This window comes from Bombina bombina, chromosome 2 (assembly GCF_027579735.1).
Source record: "Bombina bombina isolate aBomBom1 chromosome 2, aBomBom1.pri, whole genome shotgun sequence".
NCBI lineage: Eukaryota > Metazoa > Chordata > Amphibia > Anura > Bombinatoridae > Bombina > Bombina bombina.
This window is the reverse complement of record NC_069500.1, coordinates 157624521-157649202: the sequence shown is the minus strand read 5'-3', so window position 1 is coordinate 157649202 and position 24682 is coordinate 157624521. Positions and strand designations below refer to the sequence as shown.

At 38.8% G+C, this 24682-nt stretch overlaps 1 protein-coding gene across 1 annotated transcript in view; it reads right to left on the bottom strand.

Annotated features, from left to right (window-relative positions):
* ZSWIM6 (zinc finger SWIM-type containing 6) overlaps positions 1 to 24682 on the bottom strand; it is a 270005-nt gene that overhangs the window by 157146 nt on the left and 88177 nt on the right. The window contains exon 3 of the mRNA XM_053701315.1: positions 1310 to 1458. Coding sequence (XP_053557290.1) covers positions 1310 to 1458 — 149 coding nt within the window. The remainder of the gene's footprint in view (positions 1 to 1309; positions 1459 to 24682) is intronic.

Below are 24682 nucleotides of genomic sequence, written 5' to 3'. Positions count from 1 at the left end.
GTTTCAGAGTAAATAGTACATACCAGCACTATTTTAAAATAACAAACTCTTGATTGAAGAATAAAAACTACATTTAAACACCAAAAAACTCTAAGCCATCTCCGTGGAGATGTTGCCTGTACAACGGCAAAGAGAATGACTGGGGAAGGCGGAGCCTAGGAGGGATCATGTGACCAGCTTTGCTGGGCTCTTTGCCATTTCCTGTTGGGGAAGAGAATATCCCACAAGTAAGGATGACGCCGTGGAGCGGACACACCTATGTTGGAGAAAAATTGTGTTTAGTATCCCTTTAAGCCACACAATCTAAAAGAAAGTAAAAAATTACACTACAAACTGAAAGATTGAGTTGATAACGAAACCGGAAAACAAAAAGGACATTTTCCGCAAATATAGTAAGTGAATGGACTGAAATAATTGCACAAGTAGAAAGAAACCATTGATTTTTTCCTATGGTATATTTGCTTTGTCATTACTATGACAGCATTCACCAAATGACCTGAGTAGTACAACAGTTACACAAGACTTGGGCCCCAATTTTTAAAAACTCACCAGCTCATTTTACTAAGCAATATATTGTAAAGTGTTTCTCCTTCACATAAAGCATTTTAATTAACTCCTCTTAATGAGATAAAGAGTGCAAAACGCTGCAAAAGTTAGGTACTGATAACACTTTTTTTAAAAATAGATGACTGAAGGTAGCCTTTATATATAGAGATGGTAAATAAAAGCATTTACCATCACTTTAAGATGGAATAACCTAATCTTCCTGCCTTCCTTTGGCACCCGCAATCCTCAATATTCATTTATTCTGCTAGGACAACCTCTAATGTAAGATATTTCTAAATGCTTACAAAAGAGAATAAAACCAACTCTTGGAAATGTACCAAGTATGTGGGATCACTGCTTTTATGCACACTCATCATGGAGATACCACACTGCAAACCTTATGTAATTACAACTATTGCTCCGAAACTGGCCCATCATAGCTGCGATTAGCACCACGATGATACCTTAACTTGACAAGGAATGTGCACAAATAGCAATTTGACCTCAGTACAGGGGGGAAAGAAAACTGCTCTACCTGCATAGTGTGTTCAGAAACAGCCAGGCAATTACTATCTAAATAAGAAGCTTTAAAACTGTTCTTTAAATAGATTTGAGGACACCAAAAATATAGGGGGATTAATGATTTAGCTGCAGTGCCAATTCTAGTACTAAGCAGGCAAACAAGATCAATACGCATATTTAAAGGAACTTCTACTCTAAGGTGGTTTAAAAACACAGGTAAGGATTTAACCCCACGTCATACCTTGGCAAAAAGCAAATTAAGCTGCTTCCCTGATCCATGGTAGCCTCCCTGGGATAGGAATAGCTTGACTTGTTCCTGGACCTGCTCTTCATCCAGATGCCAACAGTTTTCATCATCTATACTGGCCCCTGCTGTTGGGTCTGGAGCACCTGTATTTAAGAAGAAAATGAGAAAAAAAAGAGTCATATGGTTTTGTGCAATTAAAAAAAAAACAAAAAAAAAACTAGTGTGATTTAGTGACTTGGCAGGTAAAAAAAAAAGGTAATCAGTATAGATTTTTTTTAATGTTATTAATTCTCATTATTAAAAGTTACCTTTTCCTTGCATGCAGTTTTAAATAAGCTTTTGCTTACTACTGCAGTTAGCAGATCAGAGTTCTAGCAACCTGAAGCTTTGAAGCTATACAAATGTGTTTTACAGATTGATAGGATCTGGAGGATCAGAGTCCCTCTTATCATATACTGGCAACATGTGCAATAGGCTGTTAGCTATTCTTCAGAGCATAAAAAGGTTCAAATAACGGGACTTCTGCCCAACACCTTTCTCCAAAGCAGCATATTGCTTACAATCACAAAGAAATAGCAGAGCAGCTGTTGTCTACTTAAGTTTCTTATATCACCTTCCACAGAAGCCTGAATTTTTCATTACAGAAAAAAAGTTTTTTAAAAAAAAAAAAAACAAAAAAAAACTGAATACATCATACATGACTTGCAATATTTAAAATAAGTTACTGTAACTCCTAAGACAGAGTGGTTTAAATTTCAGAATATGTACCTGAATATTTTACACCATACTGCAATTAAAAAATACTACCTTAGTGGATAAAAACTAAATAAAAAAACCTTTCATAAATTCCAGTAGAGACAAATGTGCAATTATAAAAAATAAAAAAGCCAATATCAAAAGTAATAGTGATACAACAAAGAAATGCACGGATACATTTTTTCATTTACAAAATTATATTTTAGGTAAATTGTATCTAATACATTCTAAATTATACACATTTCAGCATAATTTGCATTTTGCTTACCAGAAAAAACACTTTTATTAACACCACTTTAACCTCTCGTGATGATTGATATGTGACGGGACAGATTTTATCTTTTTACCAAGCACTGTGCACCATGGGGAGGTCAGAGCTAACAACGCCAAGAAACGTACTCCAACAACGAACAAGAAATGCATTGCAAAGTCATTTCACAATGCACAATTAAAATTCAAAATATTCTCCATAAAAGTGTAAAAAAGTGAAAACTAATGACAAATAAACCTACTTCAGCATGGCAAAAATATGTTATCTCCTTATAGCATTGCTCAGTTAGTGTCATATATACATGAACACCTGCACTAATCAAGTAATCATATAGATTACATACATATAGAAGATAGGCTGACAAATTTATATCAAAACCGGATACAGCAAAATAAATTGCCAGATATATGCAAAATAAATTGCCAGATATATGCAAAATATGACGCTAGGAGCCTAAACGTAAACTTTTAGGAGCTTTATGAACATGACTGCCAGCTTTTGTCAAGCCCTGCATTTTAATTATGGCTGAAAAGCATTTACAAAAAAGTTGTATATTCAAATCATCTTCTTATCAGACTTATGACTTTTTTTAAACCCTAAATCTTAAAGGGACAATCAGGTCAAGTTAAATTTTCATGATTCAGATACAGCATGTAATTTTAAACAACTTTCCAATTTACTTCCATTAAAAAAATGTGCAGTCTTTTATATTTACACTTTGAGGTCACCAGCTCCTACTGAGCATGTGCAAGAATTAACAGATTATACATATATGCATTTGTGATTGGCTGATTGCTATCTGTACAGGGGGAGTGGAAATATACATAACTTTGAAATTTGTAAGAAAAAAAATCTACTAATTTGAAATACAGAGTAAATGCTATTGTCTTGTCATCTTGTGTATACTGGTCCTTTAAAACTAAAACTATTTCTCTGTAAAACTGATAAGTAACATTTATTTATGGATATTTTAACTTCATTTGTGAGAGGTGAGCCATCTAATCCGATAAATCTTGTATAGGTCTGGTCCAGTTAAAGTAAACAGCAATTTATTTTTTGCAAAATAAAATAAACCAAATATCAATCCACGGCACAAATCTGGAATGCTGTGGAGAACACTGACAGTATTTCAAAGTAGCCAGTGGCGGCAGCGTAATACTTTGCAATAACATTTTCTGTAATTTATACATTTTTCTTAAACGTTACTTAAAAGGAATATGAAATCCATTTTTTTTCTTTTGCGATTTAGACAAATACAATTTTAAAAATTTACAATTTCTATCCAATTTGTTTAGTTCTCTTGGTATCCTTTGTTGAAAAGCATATCTAGATAGGATCAAGAGCTGATTGGTAGCTGCACACGTATGCCTCATGTTATTGGCTCACCCATGTGCCTTGCTGTTCAACAAAAGATGCTCAGAAAATAGGGCTGGGCGATATGGCAAAAATGAAAATGGTGATTTTGGACCCCAAAAAAAAACACTATTTTCTTATAAATGACTATAACACCTTAATTTTTCAATAAAAAAAAAAAAATTACGACTACAGAATCTTAATGTACATGTTTCTGAATGTCCAATCCACTCTGGGAGCATAAAAAAAAAACCATACATACGGCCCTCGGTTTACGCCGGTTCAATTTGCGCCGTTTCAGAATAACAACCTTTTCTTTTAGTCATGTGACTGCTATTGAAAAGCATTGATAAAGCAGTGCATTTTTTAAAATAGCCAGTAGGTGGAGCTGCCCGCTTGTGTTGCAGCAAAGAGACGCACAAGCAGGCAGAAATGAATCAGTGTAGCTAGCTAGACATGAGCTATCGATCAGTTTTTATATGAACAAGATCTTACTGTCTATAAATCAGTCCAGATTGGAATGCATAAAAGGAACTGTTTGCAGAAAAATGCAAGTAAAGTCTGTGTTGTGCGATTATTTCATAAGGCTTATAATGCAGTTTAGAAAATGTTTTTGTTCATTTAACTTAGTTTAATTATATATTCTGTGTTGTGTGATTAAATGCTACACAGCATTATAAACAGTATCAAATAAAGTCTTCATTTCAAAGCTTTAAAAATAATGTATTGGGTGTTACTTATGACAATTTTGAGAGGGGCCTGGAATCTAACTCCCTCACCTCCCATTGACTTACATTATAAACTGGGATATAGAGATAGAGAGATATAGATATAGATTAGATATATATATATATATATATATATATATATATATAATTTTTAAAAACATTTTATCTTGACTGAAAATGAGCCCTGCTCCTAGCTAGCAAAGGGGACTGCAGTTTTAGGCTTTTTGGCAGCAGTGGGGTTAACTGCATCTGCTATGTATTGGAGCCATTTCTCAGAGAGCAGGAGATTGTGTGTTAGGTTCCATAATGATTACATACCCTAAGTTTCAGACGTCCCTAGGGGGAAATATAAGTAAATTGCATTCCCTACTCTTCACTCTCCTGCATGGGCTCTGCTTTTATACTTCTATAGATTGATCGACTGCTACTGAGATCACAAACAGAAAGTTAAAGTAAAACAGCCATTTTACAAATGTGTGCTAAAAGCAACCACTAGATGGAGCTGGTATGCAAGAAATCGCATACAAATCAATGCAGTACAGCCGCATCTGAGAATTATTTTTTTAGCAAAAAATTGCGTACTCGCGGTTTTAAATTTGCGGCGATTAATCGTGCAGCCATATCAGAAAAGGAAGCAAAATAGATGATAAAAGTAAATTGGAAAGCTGTTTAAAATTGTATTCGCTATCTAAATCATGAAAGTTAAAAAAAAAAAAAAAAAAAAAAAAGAGCTGGCAGATGAAAAGCACCCTGAATTCATTTGACCAAAGGGTTTATGAAGAAGTGGTTAAAACATCAGTTGGGGGCTCAAATTAGCGAACCTTCCCAACTGATCGGGGCATTTAGACAATGATAAATTTGTGTCTAGCTTTTATTTTTCATAAATAAATCAAAACACAGCCACCCACCACTTTCACGTCTCTCTAAAGAAGCTATTAAACTAATTTACTTCAAACACACTGTCAATATTGGTTGCTGATCAACAGGTATGTGCATTTGGTGTGTGCATATAAAACTATGTGCAGTCTCTTTATATTTACACTTTTTGAACCACCAGCTCCTACTGAGCATGTGCAAGAATTCACAGAATATACGTATATGCATTTGGCTGATGGCTATCACATGATACAAGAGGAGTGGAAATAGTCATAACTGAAATGTGTCAAAAAACAAAAACAATCTAGTACTCATTTGAAGACTAAGTCCTATTGCATTGTCTTGTTATCATGCATATCTACTGTATTTACTGGTCCTTTAAAGTTAAGTCACAATTGCTTAGGTTTCATATATCTCTTTTCTAGAAGAAGCAATCTCTGCAAACATACAGCGTACCATTTAAACACTTAGCAACTAGAAGTAACGTTTTTGTAAAGAGAAAATGCATAAACATAGCAACGTCCTTTCTTAGGTATGCCGATAAACATTTTCTCACTTGTTGGACAACCAAATCCTTCAGGTAAAATCTAATCAAATCTTAACACTTCTAGCACCAAAAGCAAACAGCTAGATTAAAACAGAAGACAAGTAAATAAGGGCCTACTTATGAGTAACACGTTTCTCTTTGTTGGATAGATTAGTGAGGTTTTGGTACATAATTCAGTGATGTTTCTACAACACACCTGTGGCCTGCTGAGAAAAACCTAAATATCTACCATCAAATACCTAAGCGGTGAGCTCAAGGGCCCGAAGGTAGCCTTGAAACTCTAAAACAAAGAGCTACTGTTCAGTTAAACAAGCAGCTCCTCTCTTTTTTTGAGCAATTAGGACATTCTTTGAGCATTATAATCTCTCCCCTCATCAGAGAATGTTATTCAAAAACTGGGTAAAAAGGAGGGGTATCAGCATCAGACTACACTTCTAATAGTAACAGATTTGGGGGCTCTATTCACAATATATTCAATTTAGTCTCTTGTGCAAAATGTTGCAAGGCCACGGAAGCGATGTAGTTGGATACAAATTTTAAACGCGCACACTTCAGATCAATAAAGTAATATATAAACCCATTAAAGCATTATCACAGAGCTCAAACACCAAGGTGCAGATGAAATTAGCTATTTCACCAGGTAAAATGCCCTTCTGGACTTTGGTAAAGGTGCAGAACTTGCAGCACTACCATTTGCCTGTGCGGGGATTCTCAGACAGACACACAGGTCACTTCTACCCAGCAGCGAAGCTTAAAACACTTCAATCTTCCTTTATTCCCCTACAATACTCAGCACTGTGCTAACTGCACACACACAACTGGCCTCACAGGACCCAACATAAGGGGCAATAAAAAGGTATTAAACACTGATGCATGTATTATTGATCGTCTATGCGGGTGCCAGACCAGGGTTATGGCAGCATGTTCATGTCTTTGCACAATATTTATACTAATTAGGCATGTGCATTCAAATCATTCCTGATGATCAAAATGCAGAAGAGCAGCATTCAGCTCTTATCAGAGTCTGATTTCTACTTGTGAAAGTGCAACACATTAACACCTGGCTTGACAGACCAAGGAGCCTGAAACTCAAACAACTTAAAGGGACAGTCTACAATATCATTTTTATTGTATTAAAAAGATAGGTAATCCCTTTATTACCCATTCCCTAGTTTTGCATAACCAACAGTTATATTAATATAGATTTTACCTCTGATTACCATTAAAATCTAAGCATCTTCTGACAGCCCCCTGATCACATGACATTGCATTTATTATCTTTCGACTTGCATTTAGGACTGTGTTGTGCTAAATCTTAAATAACTCCTTGGGCGTGAACACGTTATCTGTTCTCCTGTTGAAAAGCAAATACAAAATGCAAAGAGGCTGTCTAAAGAGCCTTTAAAAAAAATGCAGAAATGTTAAAAGGTTTAAATGTTATTTAGTGGTTGATTTATCAAGCTGCGGAGGACAGAGGCGCATATATACACCAGTCTACCGATTTTCAGACTCCTAACCAAGCCCCAAAGTTTTAGATGCACACTGATGTCTACAAATTCAAGCTTGCTCCTGTTTGTCTAATGGGTCTTTTCATATGCAGGGGAGGGCGGGAGTGTGTGCTCGTGATTTCCCAGCCCCTTTAACTGGGTGTCCCAGCCTAACCTCATCAACAGTGCTAAACTGGGAGCTAATAAGTAAGTTTTTAAAAGGTTGTATACTGGATTTTTGTATCAGAATCTGGGCATATTCTTTATAGTATCTATTACATGCAGTAATATGAAAATTAGTGTATACTGTCCCTTTAAGGTAGAAAATTCCAGGAGTGGCTTAATAACTACTTATCACAACACAAATATATCCAAGCCCAGAATTAAATCCATTGAAATCTTTTTCTGACTGCATCCACACAAGAAAGCAAGCCCAACACACTAAGATGGCTGACATTGAGCAAGCATACTTATCAATGTAACAAATAACCAAAATGTCATGCTTGTGTATCTGGATGAAATGTAATTAAAACTAAAAAAGTCCAAATATAAAGACAAGACCATAAGTCAGGAGAAGTATCTGATTGAAAAGCGCACCCCATATTCGCCTGAGAACAGCTGTAAGAGGCTTCTCTCTTGCGGTTCCTATCACGGCACAATGGAGAGTGGGAGGGGTGGACAAACAAAAGTAGCCAGTGCAGCAGCAAATGTGTCTGCTCAACACACAAGAGGTAAATAGACATCCAGAAAGAGCAATGCACTGAAGCTCTCACAAAATGTCCAAAAAAAAAAAAAAAAGGATAAAAAGGATAAATTTATTTCCACAGTTTAAACCATAATGAGAGGCTCTGCAAACATAAAAACAGGTTGTGCGATCTAGGTAAAACGCAGAAACGTTTCGTGCGCATGCGCACTGTCACTACATGCCTGTGACTAGATGTTGTACAAGATGTTGTACCTTTAAAAATGTCAATATAAAGTAAGGTGCGGTCTGGTCACAGGTATACAGTGATCAAGTGCGCATGAAAAGAGTCTGTCCTAGATCGCACAACCTGTTTTTATGTGTGCTGAGTCTCTCAGTTTTAAACTGTGGAAATAAATTGAGACTTTTTATCCTTTTTGTGAACTTTTTCTGTGTGCTTCAGTGCGCTCTTCTTTCTGGAAGTCTCCAGACTTTGTCCCACTAATTACAAGAGAAAACCAAGGACACCTTGATTTATAGGGCATAATCATTGCTGATTCTGGGGCTGTAACAAAGTTTTAGAAGCACCCAAGTTCTATATAAATTTACAAATAATAGATCTAAAGCTACACATTTTTAGTATCGGTTAGTTACCTTTAGCTTGTATAAGGTTATAACTAACCGATAGTAAAAATTTATAGCTTTATATCTATTATTTGTAAATGTAATATTGCCAATTAGTAATTTGTGAGTATCATAAAACCCCAAGTGCAATGAAATTAAATTTAGAAGTTGTACTTGGCATTTCTAAACAGACGCCATGAAGGCTTAGCAGTTTTGCCGGGTCTGGCACTACCGGAGACAGCGTATCTCACTACAAAGACGTGTGGTTTAAAGACGCTACTTCACAAGGCTGTGGACGATTTTTCCAGGCTGTGGGGGATTTCTGACACCTTTCCGGTGTAAGTAATAGTAAACATCTTTTACTTGGATATTTATTTGCTTGTGACAAGGATTTCTTGTCTTTTTCTTTATCTAACAGAAGTATTTTCTCTTGCCGTGCAAGACTGAAGTTTTAATCAAAAGACTCAAGATTTTAAAGACTTTCTGTTCATGTAATGTACATAGACTATGCACTTGTACATTCGAATTAGCAGTTTTTTGCTTACTACATCTAATCTAATTTAAAGGGATATCTCCGTTAGGAGACTTACTCTGCATCTGTATTGTGATCCAATGATATCGCCTTATTTTTTTTTAATTTATTATATTGTCTTGTTTTAAGATTCTTTTATGAAATTTCTTATGTAAAGTGTTTTTTAAATATGTTTTGCATGAATATATATATAAATATATATATATATATATATATAAATAAATATATATATATAAATATATATATATATATATATATATATATATATATATATATATATATATATATATATATACACACACACATATATATATACATATATACACATACAAAGATATCTAACTTCCTGTTACTAGTTAGATAAATAAAAAGACAAGAAATCCTTGTCACAAGCAAAGAAATATCCAAGGGGGGGTGGGGGGGTCTATATATATATATATATATATATATCTCACATACATACATACATACATTACACACACACACAAATATATACTGACCCACTCTGTGTTATGAAAACATCTGGGGTTAAGTACCATATAGGCAGTTTTAAACGTTTATGCCAGGCAATAGAATCTTATTCTCAGCTCTAAATTTTAGCAGGTATGAATATCCTACAAGACCAGAGCTAAAATGTATTTATGGAATGGATATGTAAAATGAAAAAACCCAAAAACATCACAAATATTATATCATCACTTATCCAATAGCTATGCTGTAAACACACTTGTTTTACAGAAAAAAAGCATTAAAAATATGTAAAAAAGACAAACCATTGTCCATACCATGAATAACATCAAAATTATTAAAGCAGATCTGTTTTACCACATACTGATCCACTTAAATATAATTGGGGGTTTCCATGGAGCATGCATTGGGGCATACAGAGCCCTACTCTACAGGGGTGGGCTAACACACCGTGCCAATTAGCTCTCTACCAGGAGGATTCAATGAGCATTTGTTTTAGAAAAGCAGAAAATTGCATTTATTCTCTTGATGTGATCATCACTCTAATACTGAAACCACTAGAGGAAAACAGATGAGCTGTACCTCGTAGAAAACAAAAAATAATTAAAAGTGCACAAGAAAAATATATTGAGATCTCTGTAGATGTAATTGTACATACATATTACACATTCATGTGACAGCTTGAAATTTCCACTAGTTCCAGACTAGTAAAAATAAAAATTGGACTGTGTGTCTAACATTGAGTGGACTATTAACTTTCCCTTCTAGGCTAGTAACTTAACCCTTGACTAGTAAATTATAGCGATATTTCTTTAGAATAACCAAAATAATATTTAATGATTTTCATGTTTACATTCAAGTAAAGTTCATAAAATGTTAATGCAGATTGTGGTTTCTAACCTTTAACAGGGACAAATAGAAATATATTTCATTCATGTTTCAGATATATTTTTTAAAACTATTTTTCAGTTTTATTCTATCAAAAGCCAATAACAGGAGGCATATATGTGCAGCTAACTCCCAGTACTGCATTATAGCTCATGAGCTACCTAGGTATGATTTTCAACAAAAACATAAATTATGCTTACCTGATAATTTCCTTTTCTTCTGATGGAAAGGAGTCCACAGCTGCATTAATTAATTTTGAGAAATAAGAACCTGGCCACCAGGAGGAGGCAAAGACACCCCAGCCAAAGGCTTAAATACTCCCCTCATCCCCCAATCATTCAGCCGAGGAACAAGGACCAGTAGAAGAAAGCTCAGGTGAAAAGGTGCCAGAAGAAAAAATAAGGACGCCCCACAAAAAATTTTTTTACGGGTGGGGAGCTGTGGACTCTTTCCATGAGAAGAAAAAAGGAGATTATCAGGTAATCATAATTTGTTTTTCTTCTTAAATGGAAAGAGTCCACAGCTGAATTCATTACTTTTGGGAAAACAATACCCAAGCTATAGAGGACACTGAATGCCAAGACGGGAGGATACAATAGGAGGCCCATACTGAGGGCACCAGGCCTGAGCCCATACCCTAAAAAAAAAAACACTTCGTCCGAAGCCAAGTAAAATCTTAAAAGAAAGGCCCCAAGGACACTGCCCGCAGCTAGTCCAGAAGCCAAACTAGAGACCACAAAACGGACTCTAATGAGCCAACAGTCCTCCAGGAGACACCGTCACCCAACAGTCAGTCCCCCACCACTCTCACCACACTAATGAAGAGGACATCAGCCTAAACCCCCAAGGGGACAAGGCAAAGGAGAACTGAGGAAACCAAAAGGTCCACTAATCCATAAAAGGAAAACCTCCAATAGTAAGCCCAGCTCACAAAGACCCAAATGGGCCCAAACAGAGAAAAGGAGGCCACGCCTATACCAAGTGAAACCCGGGATAAGACCGGGCACGGAGACGGAAAAGCCTTCTCTCCAACATCCTGCAAGCACTGAAATGCAACAAATGTGCAACAGACCCAGGCGATAAACCCTGAGTCGAGAACACAGAGTCCACATCAGGATGACACAGAGGATACTTGCGAGGAAGTAGAAGCAGCCATGAAACAGACTGCAAAAGCAACCCCCAGACAGAGGGCACGCACTAGGTAACCGAAGTCGCTGGACCTACACACAGGTCTCCAAAAGGGGAACTCAAAACCTCACGCGAGGCCCCCCGAGGAGGAGAGGATACACCCAGTTAAAGTAAGTGAAATCCCTCTACCTGTAAAACTATAGAGCTAGTTGAAACTAAATCTATATCCTAGTAGACTGAGCTAAAAGGACATATTTCAAGTAAGCCCATCGATCCTGGAAAGTTAACATCTTTCAGAACCCACACCCAGCTGGACCAACCCAGCATCAGGGGATCCAAAACAGGCCACAGCCATCCTCACAGAGTATAGGTACAATCTGACTCTTAAAACAGACAAGGCCATAGACCCAAGGATCTAGCAAAAAGGCCCAACAAGTCTCACTTGGAGCCAGCAAGACTCCAGATGGGACGTAAACAATCCCACCTTTCCACCTCCCAATCCAGGAGAAGCCCCAAGAAAAGGACTACATCTCTATAAGAAGGAGAACAACCCCTAAAGAAAAGGGATGTGGCCGGAAGGGCAACAACTGTCCTCAAGGCCCAAAGCCACCGGCTAATGGAGAGATAAATCCCCAACACAGATGTCCTATAAGGAATGAAACAATCCTTCCTGCCTCACGGACCCACAGGTACTCTTGAATGCTTAGTTGAAATATCTAAAACAATAACCTGAGCACTCTGAGCTTCTACCGAACCAGCCAAGCAGAACAGCACCACGTGTCTCAACAGCCGCAAGATAGAACGAACCCAACAGGACAGCTGCATAAATCCTCCCTCGGAGGGGAAGAAAGGAAAACTGACATTAAAACTCCTGTCCCATGTCAAAGAGTACTACCCTCCATAAGAGAAAATAAATTGACACTTCTCTGCCAACCTCCTGGGACGAAAGGCAAAGAATGACTGGGGGATGAGGGGAGTGGGAGGAGTATTTAAGCCTAAAAACCGAAAACTCTCAACAGAAAAAACTTTCACGAGAAGCCAAAGGACAAAAAGGAAAAAGGCCGCAATAACTGCCCAACAGTTAAACCCTGCAAGGCCCTTGCTAGAGACCGCTCAGGTTATTAGACTCGACCGAGCCAAAAGCCTCTGAGGAGACGAAGTCCCGCAGCCCGCAAGAATAAACTCACCCCCGATCAAGAGAAAGGGAAAACATCCCCATTGCCCCCAGCAGGGAAGAAAGGAGACTCCGCTAAATGAGCCAGAAAGGACCCTCAGAACCCAAAGGGACTGGACCAAGAAAGGAACTCCAAGAGAGTGAACCAGGAGGAACAGGGCACCTATGAAAAGATTCTGCCGACCCAGCAAAGCAAAGGGAGGACTTGAAAAGCCCCCTTTGCCTCAAACAAAGGACCAAGAAATGCCCTGAGAACTTAAGAGGAAAGAAAAATCCCTCACTCGCCCCCAGAATAGAGCAGCCGAAAGATAAACCGTGCCCAGGAGTCGCTGAAAAACAGCATCAGATATCTGAATATGCTCCTCCAAACCATAGGCATCCTGCTACAAAGGACTTAGCGACCACAGGTTGCCACCCTAGCTATGAAACCGCACAGGACCTTCTTCATAAGAAGAACTACGAAACAGTGCAGGACAGGACAGGAAGGAACCAAACCCATTAGAAAAAAACTACCTGCCGAGGAGGGATCCACCGTGAAGCCTCTCCCTTAAGAGGTTCACAATAACTGATACACAGCTAAGATCAACAGATCAGACAGATCCCTGACTGTCGCTCCGGCAACGAACCCAGCACCAAAGTGATAATGTCCGAAAGGCTTAGGGATGAAAAGTACCCCAAATCAGCAGGACCTGCAGGAAGGAAAAATGGAGGGATCCAGAACCCAGACACAGCCCTCTTCCTAAAGATGAAGGGCACTCACAAAAAGGAGACCCTCTACTGTAACTACAGTAAAGGCATTGCACAAGAAATCCATCCCTACACACAAGGCAGGGGGAACAACCCCACTAAACAGAGGAATAAAAAGACCTCCAAGCACCAGGCGGAGACTATGGAATGTCAAATACACCCCCAAAGGGAGGGAAAGCAAAGCCAGAACTTAACAGCTTGCTAGTACACAAGCAAGGTGCAAATGGCTGCAGTTGGTCTCAAACTGCAAACCTTCCGCTCATTAGACAGCTAAGCTAACCATCAGGTTTACTACAGCGGGGCTGAAACGTAAAGCTGTAGACAAGCTCAAAAGGACATTACCTAAAGAAAAACCATTCGGCTACTAAGGCCTGCCCAGTAATAAGTCTAAATCTCCCTGCAAGAGTGAAAAAAATTACGCCTGTAGGAACAGATGATGTCCCGGAACCGGGAAACTGGGCCGTCACAAATTAACTAAGTGACGTATGAGAAAACAGAAAACTCTGCTTAGGGAAGCTAGTTGCCACCAGAATCACATAAGGCGGATGAGAAACCAGGAGCTTTAGCTGAGTTCAAGCCCACAACCTCCTGGTTCAGATGCGGTGCAGCTAACCACTACTGCACATCTCCTTTAGAAACTGGGTAGATAAGCTAACAAAAGTCTCCAAGATCCTCAGGATCCACTTCCCTAACACTCCTACAGCTCGAGGTTTAAAGAAGGAGAATGTATCCTAGCCCCTAACGGGAGAAAACCCACAAACGCCTAAGCAGGGGCGACACAGGAAAGGGGGAGACAATCTAATCTGTACATCTCCCAAAAATATGAGCGCAGACGAGATCCAGGAAGTAGAATAACCAAAAGGCTTTAATTTCCAGAGACAGATGACCCAAAGCCCACCCCAAGGGAGGGGACAAAAAGGTCCATCAACCTCAGATCTGCTAGTAGATCTGCTCTGAGTACAATCCCCCAATGCCCCACACAAAAAGCAGAACGAGAACCAGCCTGTGGTTTGGGAACAAAGGCTTCCTCTACCATGCTTTAGCCCTGCAGGGACAGAGCCTCAAATTTTAAGCGACTCATGAGAGGTTCACTTCACGAAAACTCTTAGCAAAAGCAAATACTATTGGATCTGAAGAGACACCAAGAATAATAAACTTCATCCGAGAGAGTAACTCACCACCCAGCCAGGTCAGTCGGTTACACAGGCACCACGTGGATGATAGACTGTAAAGAACAGAAACAGCGCCCTATCAGGACCAGCCTGCTATATAGGGTACACCAAACGGAACCAGGCCACAGAAATTCGAGACCCTACAAGGACTCGATAAAAGGATTTAAAAACATAATGTACTAATACCTTAACATGCAACTTTCGCGGAAGAGCCCAAGCAACCACAAAATCGCTAGTATCAAATTCCAGAGAAGAAATATTTCCCAACAAATAAATTATAACAGACATGAGCTTCTTAAAAAATAAATAAAAATACAACCTAACCGGATCAAATAAAAGAGCAGCAAACGCAGGTGAACGTCCAAGAATGGGTACACCAACGGGACCAGCCAATCAGAGACCCCATTCTTCCACAGCTTAGAACTGGAATAAGATACCCCAAAAAAAAGGAACATTGAAGACGACCAGGAGATTAACATCCCCACACGTTTAACCCAGATTGCCGCCAGAAACAGAAGACTGAGTATCCCTTAACCTATTAGTGCTGGGATCCTCCAGAACCGCCAACACATGCCTTAGCAGGATATGAAGGCGCGCCAGTCTATAACAAAAAGACTTACCTCCGCCGGAGCAACTGACTACCTCACTCCGAGGGTTGGACCCCGGAAGCTTCAGAGGAGACCGCTTCCACAGATGGCTGGTCTGACCCAGGCGATCCCATGCCTGACGAGCCCCAGTTAGCATAACAGACAGCATCTAAGCAACACCTACTCTGGAAGATGTAAATGCACCAGGGCCATAGATATGGCCATGCGGAACAGTGTCGTAACCTCTGAAGGAAACAAGTCGACTTCCGGAGAAGGGGTAACGGCATTAGGGACACCTGCTTGCATAGCCAAAGAAGGTACTAGGGGACGTGCCGCACGGGATATGGAATCCCCAGGGGCAAATGGCTCAGCGGACTCTAAGTTCCCTGTAACAGGAAAAGAGAGCACTCTAGGAGTGGCATTCAGGACATAACTGATGGGCATGGATTACCCAGGCCATTTCATACTCTTCACAAGAAGTAGAATCTGAATCAGAGACATATAAGTCTCCAAAAAGTCAGAATCCTCCATAACTTGGTATATAGAAATTATGGACAGAAAAATAACAAATGGCATATTACACCCACAATGGCTGGGGCACTCACCACCTCCTGAGACCCGGACAGCTAGCGAAACAAACTGTCGCCACAGGGTCAGGAATACGGAAATGGAACACAGAAGTGTGACCGCGCCTCGACACTAGGTGCACCGTGCAGCCCATTGAAAAGCACGTCAAGGCCTACAAGGGCTTTCTCAGCCTGACAAGAAAAGGTTATGTTCCGATCTAGCCACGAGCCCAAATAACACTACACATTAACAGACAGAATCACATAAACATGATTAAAGTCCCCCCTGTTCAATAACCCCCCTCAGGAGATATTAAAGGGACACTGAACCCAATTTTTTTATTTTGCGATTCAGATAGAGCATGACATTTTTAAGCAACTTTCTAATTTACTTTGATTATCAAATTTTCTTTATTCTCTTGGTATCTATTTGAAATGCAAGAATGTAAGTTTAGATGCCGGCCCATGTTTGGTGAACAACCTGGGTTGTCCTTGCTGATTGGTGGATACATTATTCCACCAATAAAAACGTGCTGTCCAGAGTTCTGAAACAAAAACAAAAAAGCTTAGATGCCTTCTTTTTCAAATAAAGATGGCAAGAGTACAAAGAAAAATTGATAAAAGGAGTAAATTAGAAAGTTGCTTAAAATTGCATGCTCTATCTGAATCACGAAAGAATAAAATTGGGTTCAGTGTCCCTTTAACCCTTGATTCCTTATAAAGATAAAGGAGTCCCACTGAGACCCTGACTAGTTTGTTTACTTTTCACATCATCAAAGTAAAATGAAACAATCTTATGGGAATCAACGCCATGGAACAGGAACACGGTCCTGCAAGGGTGACAGATAGCCTTGCTTCTGACATGGACTTGATAGAAGAAAGCAGGCAGCGAAACTCATCAATGCTGATTGCTAAGGAGCTGTTAACATGGTTTCGGGATGGTTTCGCAGAAAGACTCTCCCTGTATCTCCGGAACATTCATCCATGCTCTCACTGAGAGGCTGACAGGATTACTTAAAACTCCAGTGCCATTTTTAAGAGTACTACCCTCGATAAGAGACTATAAAAAAAAAAAAACTTCTGACATTTCTCTGCCAACCTCGTGTGACGAAAGGCAAAGAATGACTGGGGGATGAGGGAAGTGGGGGAGGTATTTAAGTCTTTGGCTGGGGTGTCTTTGCCTCCTCCTGGTGGCCAGGTTCTGAATTCCCAAAAGTAATGAATACAGCTTTGGACTCTTCCCGTTTAAGAAGAAAAGTATATTAATATAACTGTTGGTTATGCAAAACTGGGGAATGGGTTATAAAGTTAACTTTCAAAACAATAAAAATGCTATAATAACTTACCGACCTACCCTTCCCCACCCCTAACCCTCTTTTACTGATTCCTAATCCCCCCTTCACCACCAATATGATGAGGATGCACAGATCAAGGCCATGGCTTTAAGCTATTTAAATGGTTGCTGACCTACTGTATTATTATTTTGTTAAATCTAACTATGTTCTATTATCTGTTTTCTATTTATGTTCAAATTTTCTAGTAGAAAAAACTTATTAAATGTTCACAATTTTGTTGTATTAACTACACAGATCTTATATTCAGACAGTATCTCAGGGTTGATGTTTATTCAAGGGAAGTCCGGTCTACACCAAAGTGGTAAGCAGCTTGATTCTTACTCAGCATATACACCAAAACACTACCCTAATTAAGTAATGGCACTTAAAATCTTAACCCATAATGTCCGCAGCCTCCATTCACATACCAAACTTCAAAAGGCACTACTAGAATACAAAAGGTTGGGAGCTAACCTAATCATGCTTCAGGAAACACTTTACTAAAACAACTACCCCAAAATATTGGGACCAAGCATACACCACTCAATATCATGCCACCAGCACTAAAAAACAATGTGTAGTATCTATACTCATACATTTCTCCCTTAACTTCCAAGAAGCGATCACTATAGACCCAAAGGACAGATATATCATCCTACTGGGGAAAATACAGTGCACGTCGATAATTATAGGCAACATAGGCGCCTAATGACTCTCAAATAAACTTTAGCAAAAACATCTAGAATGTCAATACATTGGAAGAAACAAAGAATCATACTAGGAGACTTTAACCTGGTTGTTGACCCAAAATGTGACTGAAAGACAAAAATGGGGAAAACTAGAGACCACAATTTGGTGGATAGCTGGAGAACAATACATAAGGGAGAGAGAGGTTATACCTTTCATTCCTCCGTAAATGACGCTTCATCACGAATAGATCACATTCTTTTGAGCCAAATCATGCAACCATTGATCTCCAAATCCCACATATTCGATACAACATGGTTGGATCATGCAATAGTGATGACTAATCTCACAGGAATATTTAATCCCAACAAAATCAAGTTTTGGACACTAAACCCTGCCTTATTACGGGATCCCATATTCCTTCAGAACCTTAAACTATTAATTCACAGCAGATAACCGTAACATTTCGTCCAGCCCACTCTTTGAATGGGGAGCACTTAAAGCATTTACGAGAGGAATAATAGGGGAAATAAAGGAAAATCCACCGCACCAAACAACTGAGAACAGAACACATACATACCAACTACATAAAACAAATCCATCCCCTCCCTTAAGTGAACGTCTAAAAGCAAAAAAATCTGAATTAGACAACTTGTTAAACCAAGAAGTCATGCAGTCAAAAATACTAGATGCTTACTACTTTATATATGCAAACAAACCCGACAAGATGTTAATTAATTAACTTAAAAATATTACCAGGACAACGTCAATTCCCCAAATACAGAAACCAGATGGCACACTAACAAATAAATAACTCACAAGATATTCCAAAACACTTTTGCTGACTTTTACCACAAATTATATAATCTCCCATTCTCCAAAACAAAAAGAAAAAATTACTAAAGATAGATAACGAATCAGACAAACTAAATTCTCCCATAACTCAACAAGTGGAGCTTAAGGCCATTAAAAATACCAAGCCCTCAAAAGCACCAGGGCCAGATGGTTTCACTGGAATTTTTTACAAACACTTAAAAGAAATACTAGCGCCACAGCTGGTTAGAATATTTAATAACATACTTGGAGCAGCAATCCAACCAGAATTAATGCTAGCCCGCATCTTAGTCATACCCAAGCCTGGGAAAAAAAACACCAAAATTTTAGACCTATATCACTCATTAACAAAGATATCAAACTACTAACAAAAATTCTTGCATATAGACTCAATCCCATTATGACCCAACTAATCCACCCCGACCAGGTAGGGTTTATTCAGGCACATGAAGCCCCTGATAATATTCTGAGACCTGTCGACTTAATTTACTATGCCTCAATACACAAAATACCTTCTCTGCTACTGGTATTAGAGGCAGAGAAGGCTTTTGATAGGGTTAATTGGAACTACTTGCTTAACATTTTAGAATCTTTTGGATTTGGAGGAAACTTTAAGACAATACAGACGCTATACACAGACCCTAGAGCATTTATTAAAGTAGCAGGGTATCGGGCAAAAGAAATACTAATCAAGAATGGTACAAGGCAGGGGTGCCCGCTGTCGCCCCTGCTCTTTGCCTTATGCATCGAACCACTAGCCGCTAAAATATGACATAACAGGGATAGAAGTGGGACAATCTTATAAAATGGCGCTGTTTGCGGATGGCGTCGTCATAACCCTCACTAAACCACTACTATCATTACCCACCCCCTCCCCCGTATCAAATACAAATCTTTGGGAAAATATTGGGTTACCAGCTTAGTGAGGACAAATGTGTGGGCTTGAGTATGCACCTACCTCCTGAAACAAAAAACAAAAAATATTAGAAATAAATTTTAACTTTGAATGGGCGAAGAAAGGCCTCTGATACTTTGGGGTCACACTTTCCCACAATGTAACCTCTATATTCACTCAATTACAAACCTATGTTCTCACAAATTAGACTGTTACCCATAGAATGAGATCTTTTCTTTCATCCATTTGGTTGAGTTAGTTACTAAAATTACCATTTTACCCAAATTATTATACCTCTTCTGATCACTACCGGTCTCTGTGCCAATTTCCGAACTTAACCAAATGCAAAAAGAGATCCTTAAATTCATATGGGGAGGGAAAAAATCCTCACCAAACAAACTGAACAGGGGTTTAGGAGTCCCACAACTTACGGCGTACTACTACGCAGCTATAAGAGCTCATACAGTCTTATGGCACACAAATATTAACATCAGATGGGTACAACTAGAGGCAGATTTAGTGCAGGTGAACCCAATTTGCAAATTACTCTGATGGTGGTCAGTGGAGACCTTCCTCCTGGAAATCCTTCAGACAGAAAAACAAATACCCTCTAATAACACAGCACTTTAGAGTTATGCCCCTAGACTCTCTAGCTAACCCAATAACAACTTTAGTATTAAATAAGTGGGCAAATAGAGGCCTTTATAGAATAGCGGACGCCATGAGTAATACAATCCTTTCATACACACAATATGCTGAACTGGACCTAGCTGACAAACATAACTGGTTTCATTACTTCCAACTCAGATCCAGAATACAAGCAGTGCTGCAAGCACATCCACTAAATGCTCCAACATGCTTCGAAACATTATGCTTTACTAGGAATAGACCCAGGGGGGCCATAGCTAAACTATACCACACCTTTAACGCACCCTCTAACATAACCAAAGAAAACTTCATGCTATCTTGGGAAGATGACTACAATTTCAATTGGGATATAATAGAATGGGTAACTACACTACAAAAAGAGGATGCACTTTCTCTGTCAGCGCCACACTGAAGGAAAACTATATCAAAACAGCCTATAAATGGTACCTGTTCCCAACCAGAATACACCAAAGAGTAGATAATGAGTGAACTTTGCTTTAGAGGTTGCGCAGAGAGGCACATACATGCATATGTGGTGGCATTGCAACTCAGCAGCACAAACCTGGTCACGAATTTCAGACATTTTAAGCACTATTTCACAGGCAAATCCACCTCACACCAACACAAGCCTTACTAAACGAACTAATACCAGGCCTTTCCACACACAATTGCAAACTAGTAATGAATATTTGCACGGCAACTCGATTATGTATTGCCCGATATTGGAAGAGAGAGAGATACCCGACTTTACCATAGTACTATGCAAAATAGATTACTTTTACCAAATGTCCAGCATATCAGCAGATTTACTAGCACATAAAGGCCGCTTTTTAGAAATATGGGAACCCTGGGTAATGCATACAGAAGCAATTAGTTGGAGTGGTCTAAGATCTAGAGTATTGGTAGATCAGACTCCCTCCCTCCCTCTCATAAAAAGATGCTTACACTAGTAACCAGACACAAGAGAGGCGACATATGTACCCATGATGAATACCAATAAATACACTGTGTTCGTGATCAGGACATAGGCCAACTTGATTAAAGGAAAATACCTTGTCTGTACTTTTTAATATGAACACCAACTAAATTGTAAAATATTTACTCCTCGTGTAAAGCCTTGCTCATCTGTGTAGAATACCTTGAAAAATGTTAGTTTATTTGTGAAAATCCAATAAAAATTAAAAAAAAGTTTGTGCCTTTACAAGGTCCTTTGGAACATGGGACTGAAGAAAACTTCTCCTGAGAAGCTTTTATCTGACGCCAAACATGTACCCCTAAAAAAATGTTTAGAACCCAAGGAACCTGAATGGATTGCGACCATGCCTTCTTAAAGACAAACTGTCCCCTACCAGAAGAGAATCTGGATCAAGGGTAGCACCTTCATGCAGACTTAGTAATGTTAGAATGTTCCTGACTATTTGGCCTTGATTCAATTGGGGTTGGACTTCAAAGAGGATCTGGAAGAAACTTGTTTTTGTGAAGATGACTTCTGGCATCCCATATGAACAACAACTAAGTCTATGCTTTCCACTAGACTTCTTGTCTTGAGGGAGAAAAGCTCCTCTTCCTGCACCACAGTAGAAATGATGGCGTCTTCTAGACAAATATTACTTGTAAAGAAGAGATAAAATGTCTAGATTTTTAAACCAAGTCAGCCGACAATGAGTTGAGCCACAAAGCTGTTCTGCCATATTTTTTACATTCATTACTAATATGTCAACAATAGCATCACAGAAAAAAGCATTTGCTAAACTAAGTTTTGAAAATCCATAGAATCCTCAGATCTTAGAAAGATTGCTGCACCAAAGAGTACAATCCCCTACAACACAAGCAATATTGATAACTGGTTTGAACATGTAAACCCTGGTTTAAATTATATTCTGTGAAAAGACCCTCAATTTTTATTCATAGGGTTTTAAAGGATGTACTATCCACTAAAGGATTAGTAGTTTGTTTTGATAAAGTGAAAATTGCACCATCCACCTTAGGTATAAGTTTCCTAAAGCACTATAATACAAGCTGGTGAGGAAAACATCCTTTAGAACGCTGAGGATGGATAAAAGAAACATGCTTAGACCACTCTTTGGTAATTATCCCAGTAATGGCTTCTAGGACAGGAACACCTATGAAGTCTTAACAGAAGGTTTAAAAAATAAACCCAATAGTTAAGCCCTAAGCCCTCTGAGGATAAAGCCGTTAAAGTACATACTCCACATAGTAGTGTGTTCAAGTTTAGACATGCAAGTGGAGGTTACTGTATCCTGTACCATCATCAGCAACTAACTCCTGATCATATGAAATTACTTCACCTTCAGAAGACTGATCTGTGGAGATAAAATCTGAGTCTGATCCTTAAACATTCAGAAGGGCTAGACAAAAATCAACTGGAGGTTGCTTGTCACAGACTCTACTGTGCTTACTTGGAGGCATGGCAGCCAACTTCTCTGAAATAGTTAATCAGACAAAAAATTTAAATTGTGGAGCAAATTGACAAAACTCAATTGTACAGTACAAAAAAAAAAGGAAAAAAAAAAAAAAAAAAAGGAAAAGAAAAAAAAAAAAAAGGATAAATTCCTTTTGAGACAAGAATTTCTTAATTGCTTAGCTGGACGGTAAACATAAGAAAGTGGCTCTACTCTCTACAGGATAAACATAAAAAAATACAGACAAATACAGAAACCACAATAGAGTATTCTGTAACATAAAATACATATAGATATATGGAGACACAATAATAGAATATAGAATCAGGAATAAAACTCAAAATTTGGGAATCTAGAGAGCAAATGGGTAACAAAACATAGATTCAGTGAAAAACAATACTTATCCTTTCTTTAGTAAATTAACATTAAATCTTAACCCCTCCAAACTGAAATGTAGAGCATAGTAAATCAAGCAGTAATGGCCATTGCTACCTAGAGCAACCATTGGAAAAACATGGGTGGGAAAGGTAGTCAACTACCGCACCACCAAAAAAAAAAAAAAAAAAAAAAAAACTATGCTCAAAACTACATGAAGGGCACTAACCAGAGTCTGGCATGCAGCTCTGTAGTGCAGGGAAGAGAATCCTAATACAAAGGAGCCGGCACATGCTAAAAGGAGCACACTCTAAAAAAAAAATCAGCAAAATTAAATGACTAAATTAAAAAAAAATGGCACGAAGATGCTAGTGCATGCTAACCATAAAGGTGTGTGCTTCAGTAGCGCTAATTGCTATAGAAATACTAATTATATTAAATTAAAAAACATAATTTATGCTTGCCAGATAAATTCCTTCCCGGATAGGGAGAGTCCACAGCTCATTCCTTACTGTTGGAAAACACAACACCTGGCCACCAGGAGGAGGCAAAGACACCACAGCCAAAGGCTTAAATATCGCACCCACTTACTCATTACCCCAGTCATTCTGCAGAGGGAACAAGGAAAAGTAGGAGAAACATTAGGGTATAAATGGTGCCAGAAGAATAAAAAAAAATAGGGGACCGCCCATAGACATGAAAAAAAACGTGCGGGGCCGTGGACTCTCCCTATCCGGAAGGAAAGGAATTTATCTGGTAAGCATAAATTATGTTTTCCTTCCTAAGATAGGTAGAGTCTACGGCTTCATTCCTTACTGTTGGGGAAAAATACACCCAAGCTCCAGGACACTGAATGAAAACACGGGAGGGAACAAAAAGGAAGAGGCGAACCCTATTCTGAGGGCACCACAGCCTGCAAAACTTTTCTACCGAAAGCTGCTACAAATCTGATCCATAGAGGCCTCGTTCTTAAAAGCCCAAGAGGAAGTGGAATGAGCCGTTATCCTCTCAGGACGACGATTGCCCGCTGTCTCGTAAGCTAAGCGGATGACACTCCTTAACCAAAAAAGATAGGGAAGTCAAAGTAGCCTTCAGTCCCATATGCTTCCCCGAATAGACAAACGAGGAAGATTGTCTAAACTCCTTAGTAGCCTGAAGATAGAACACAAAGAAGGAACCACAATCTTCTGATTGATGTTGCGATCTGACACAACCTTAGGAAGAAAACCAAATTTAGTAGGTAAAACTGCCTTATCTGCATGAAAAATCAGATAAGGGGCTCACATTGCAAAGCAGAGATCTCAGAAACACTGCATGCAGAGGCAATAGCCAATAAAAAAAGAGGAGCTTCCAAGATAATTTAATGTCAACGGAATGCAGAGGCTCAAACAGAACCTGTTGCAAAGTCTGAAGAACAAAATTTAGGCTCCAAGGAGGAGCCCCAGATCTATACACAGGTCTGATCCTAATCAGAGCCTTAATAAAAGGACTGCACGTCTGGAAGCTCAGCCAGTCTCTTGTGCAATAAAACCAACAGGGCCAAAATCTGTCCCCTCAGGGAACTAGCAGAAAGGCCCTTCTCCAG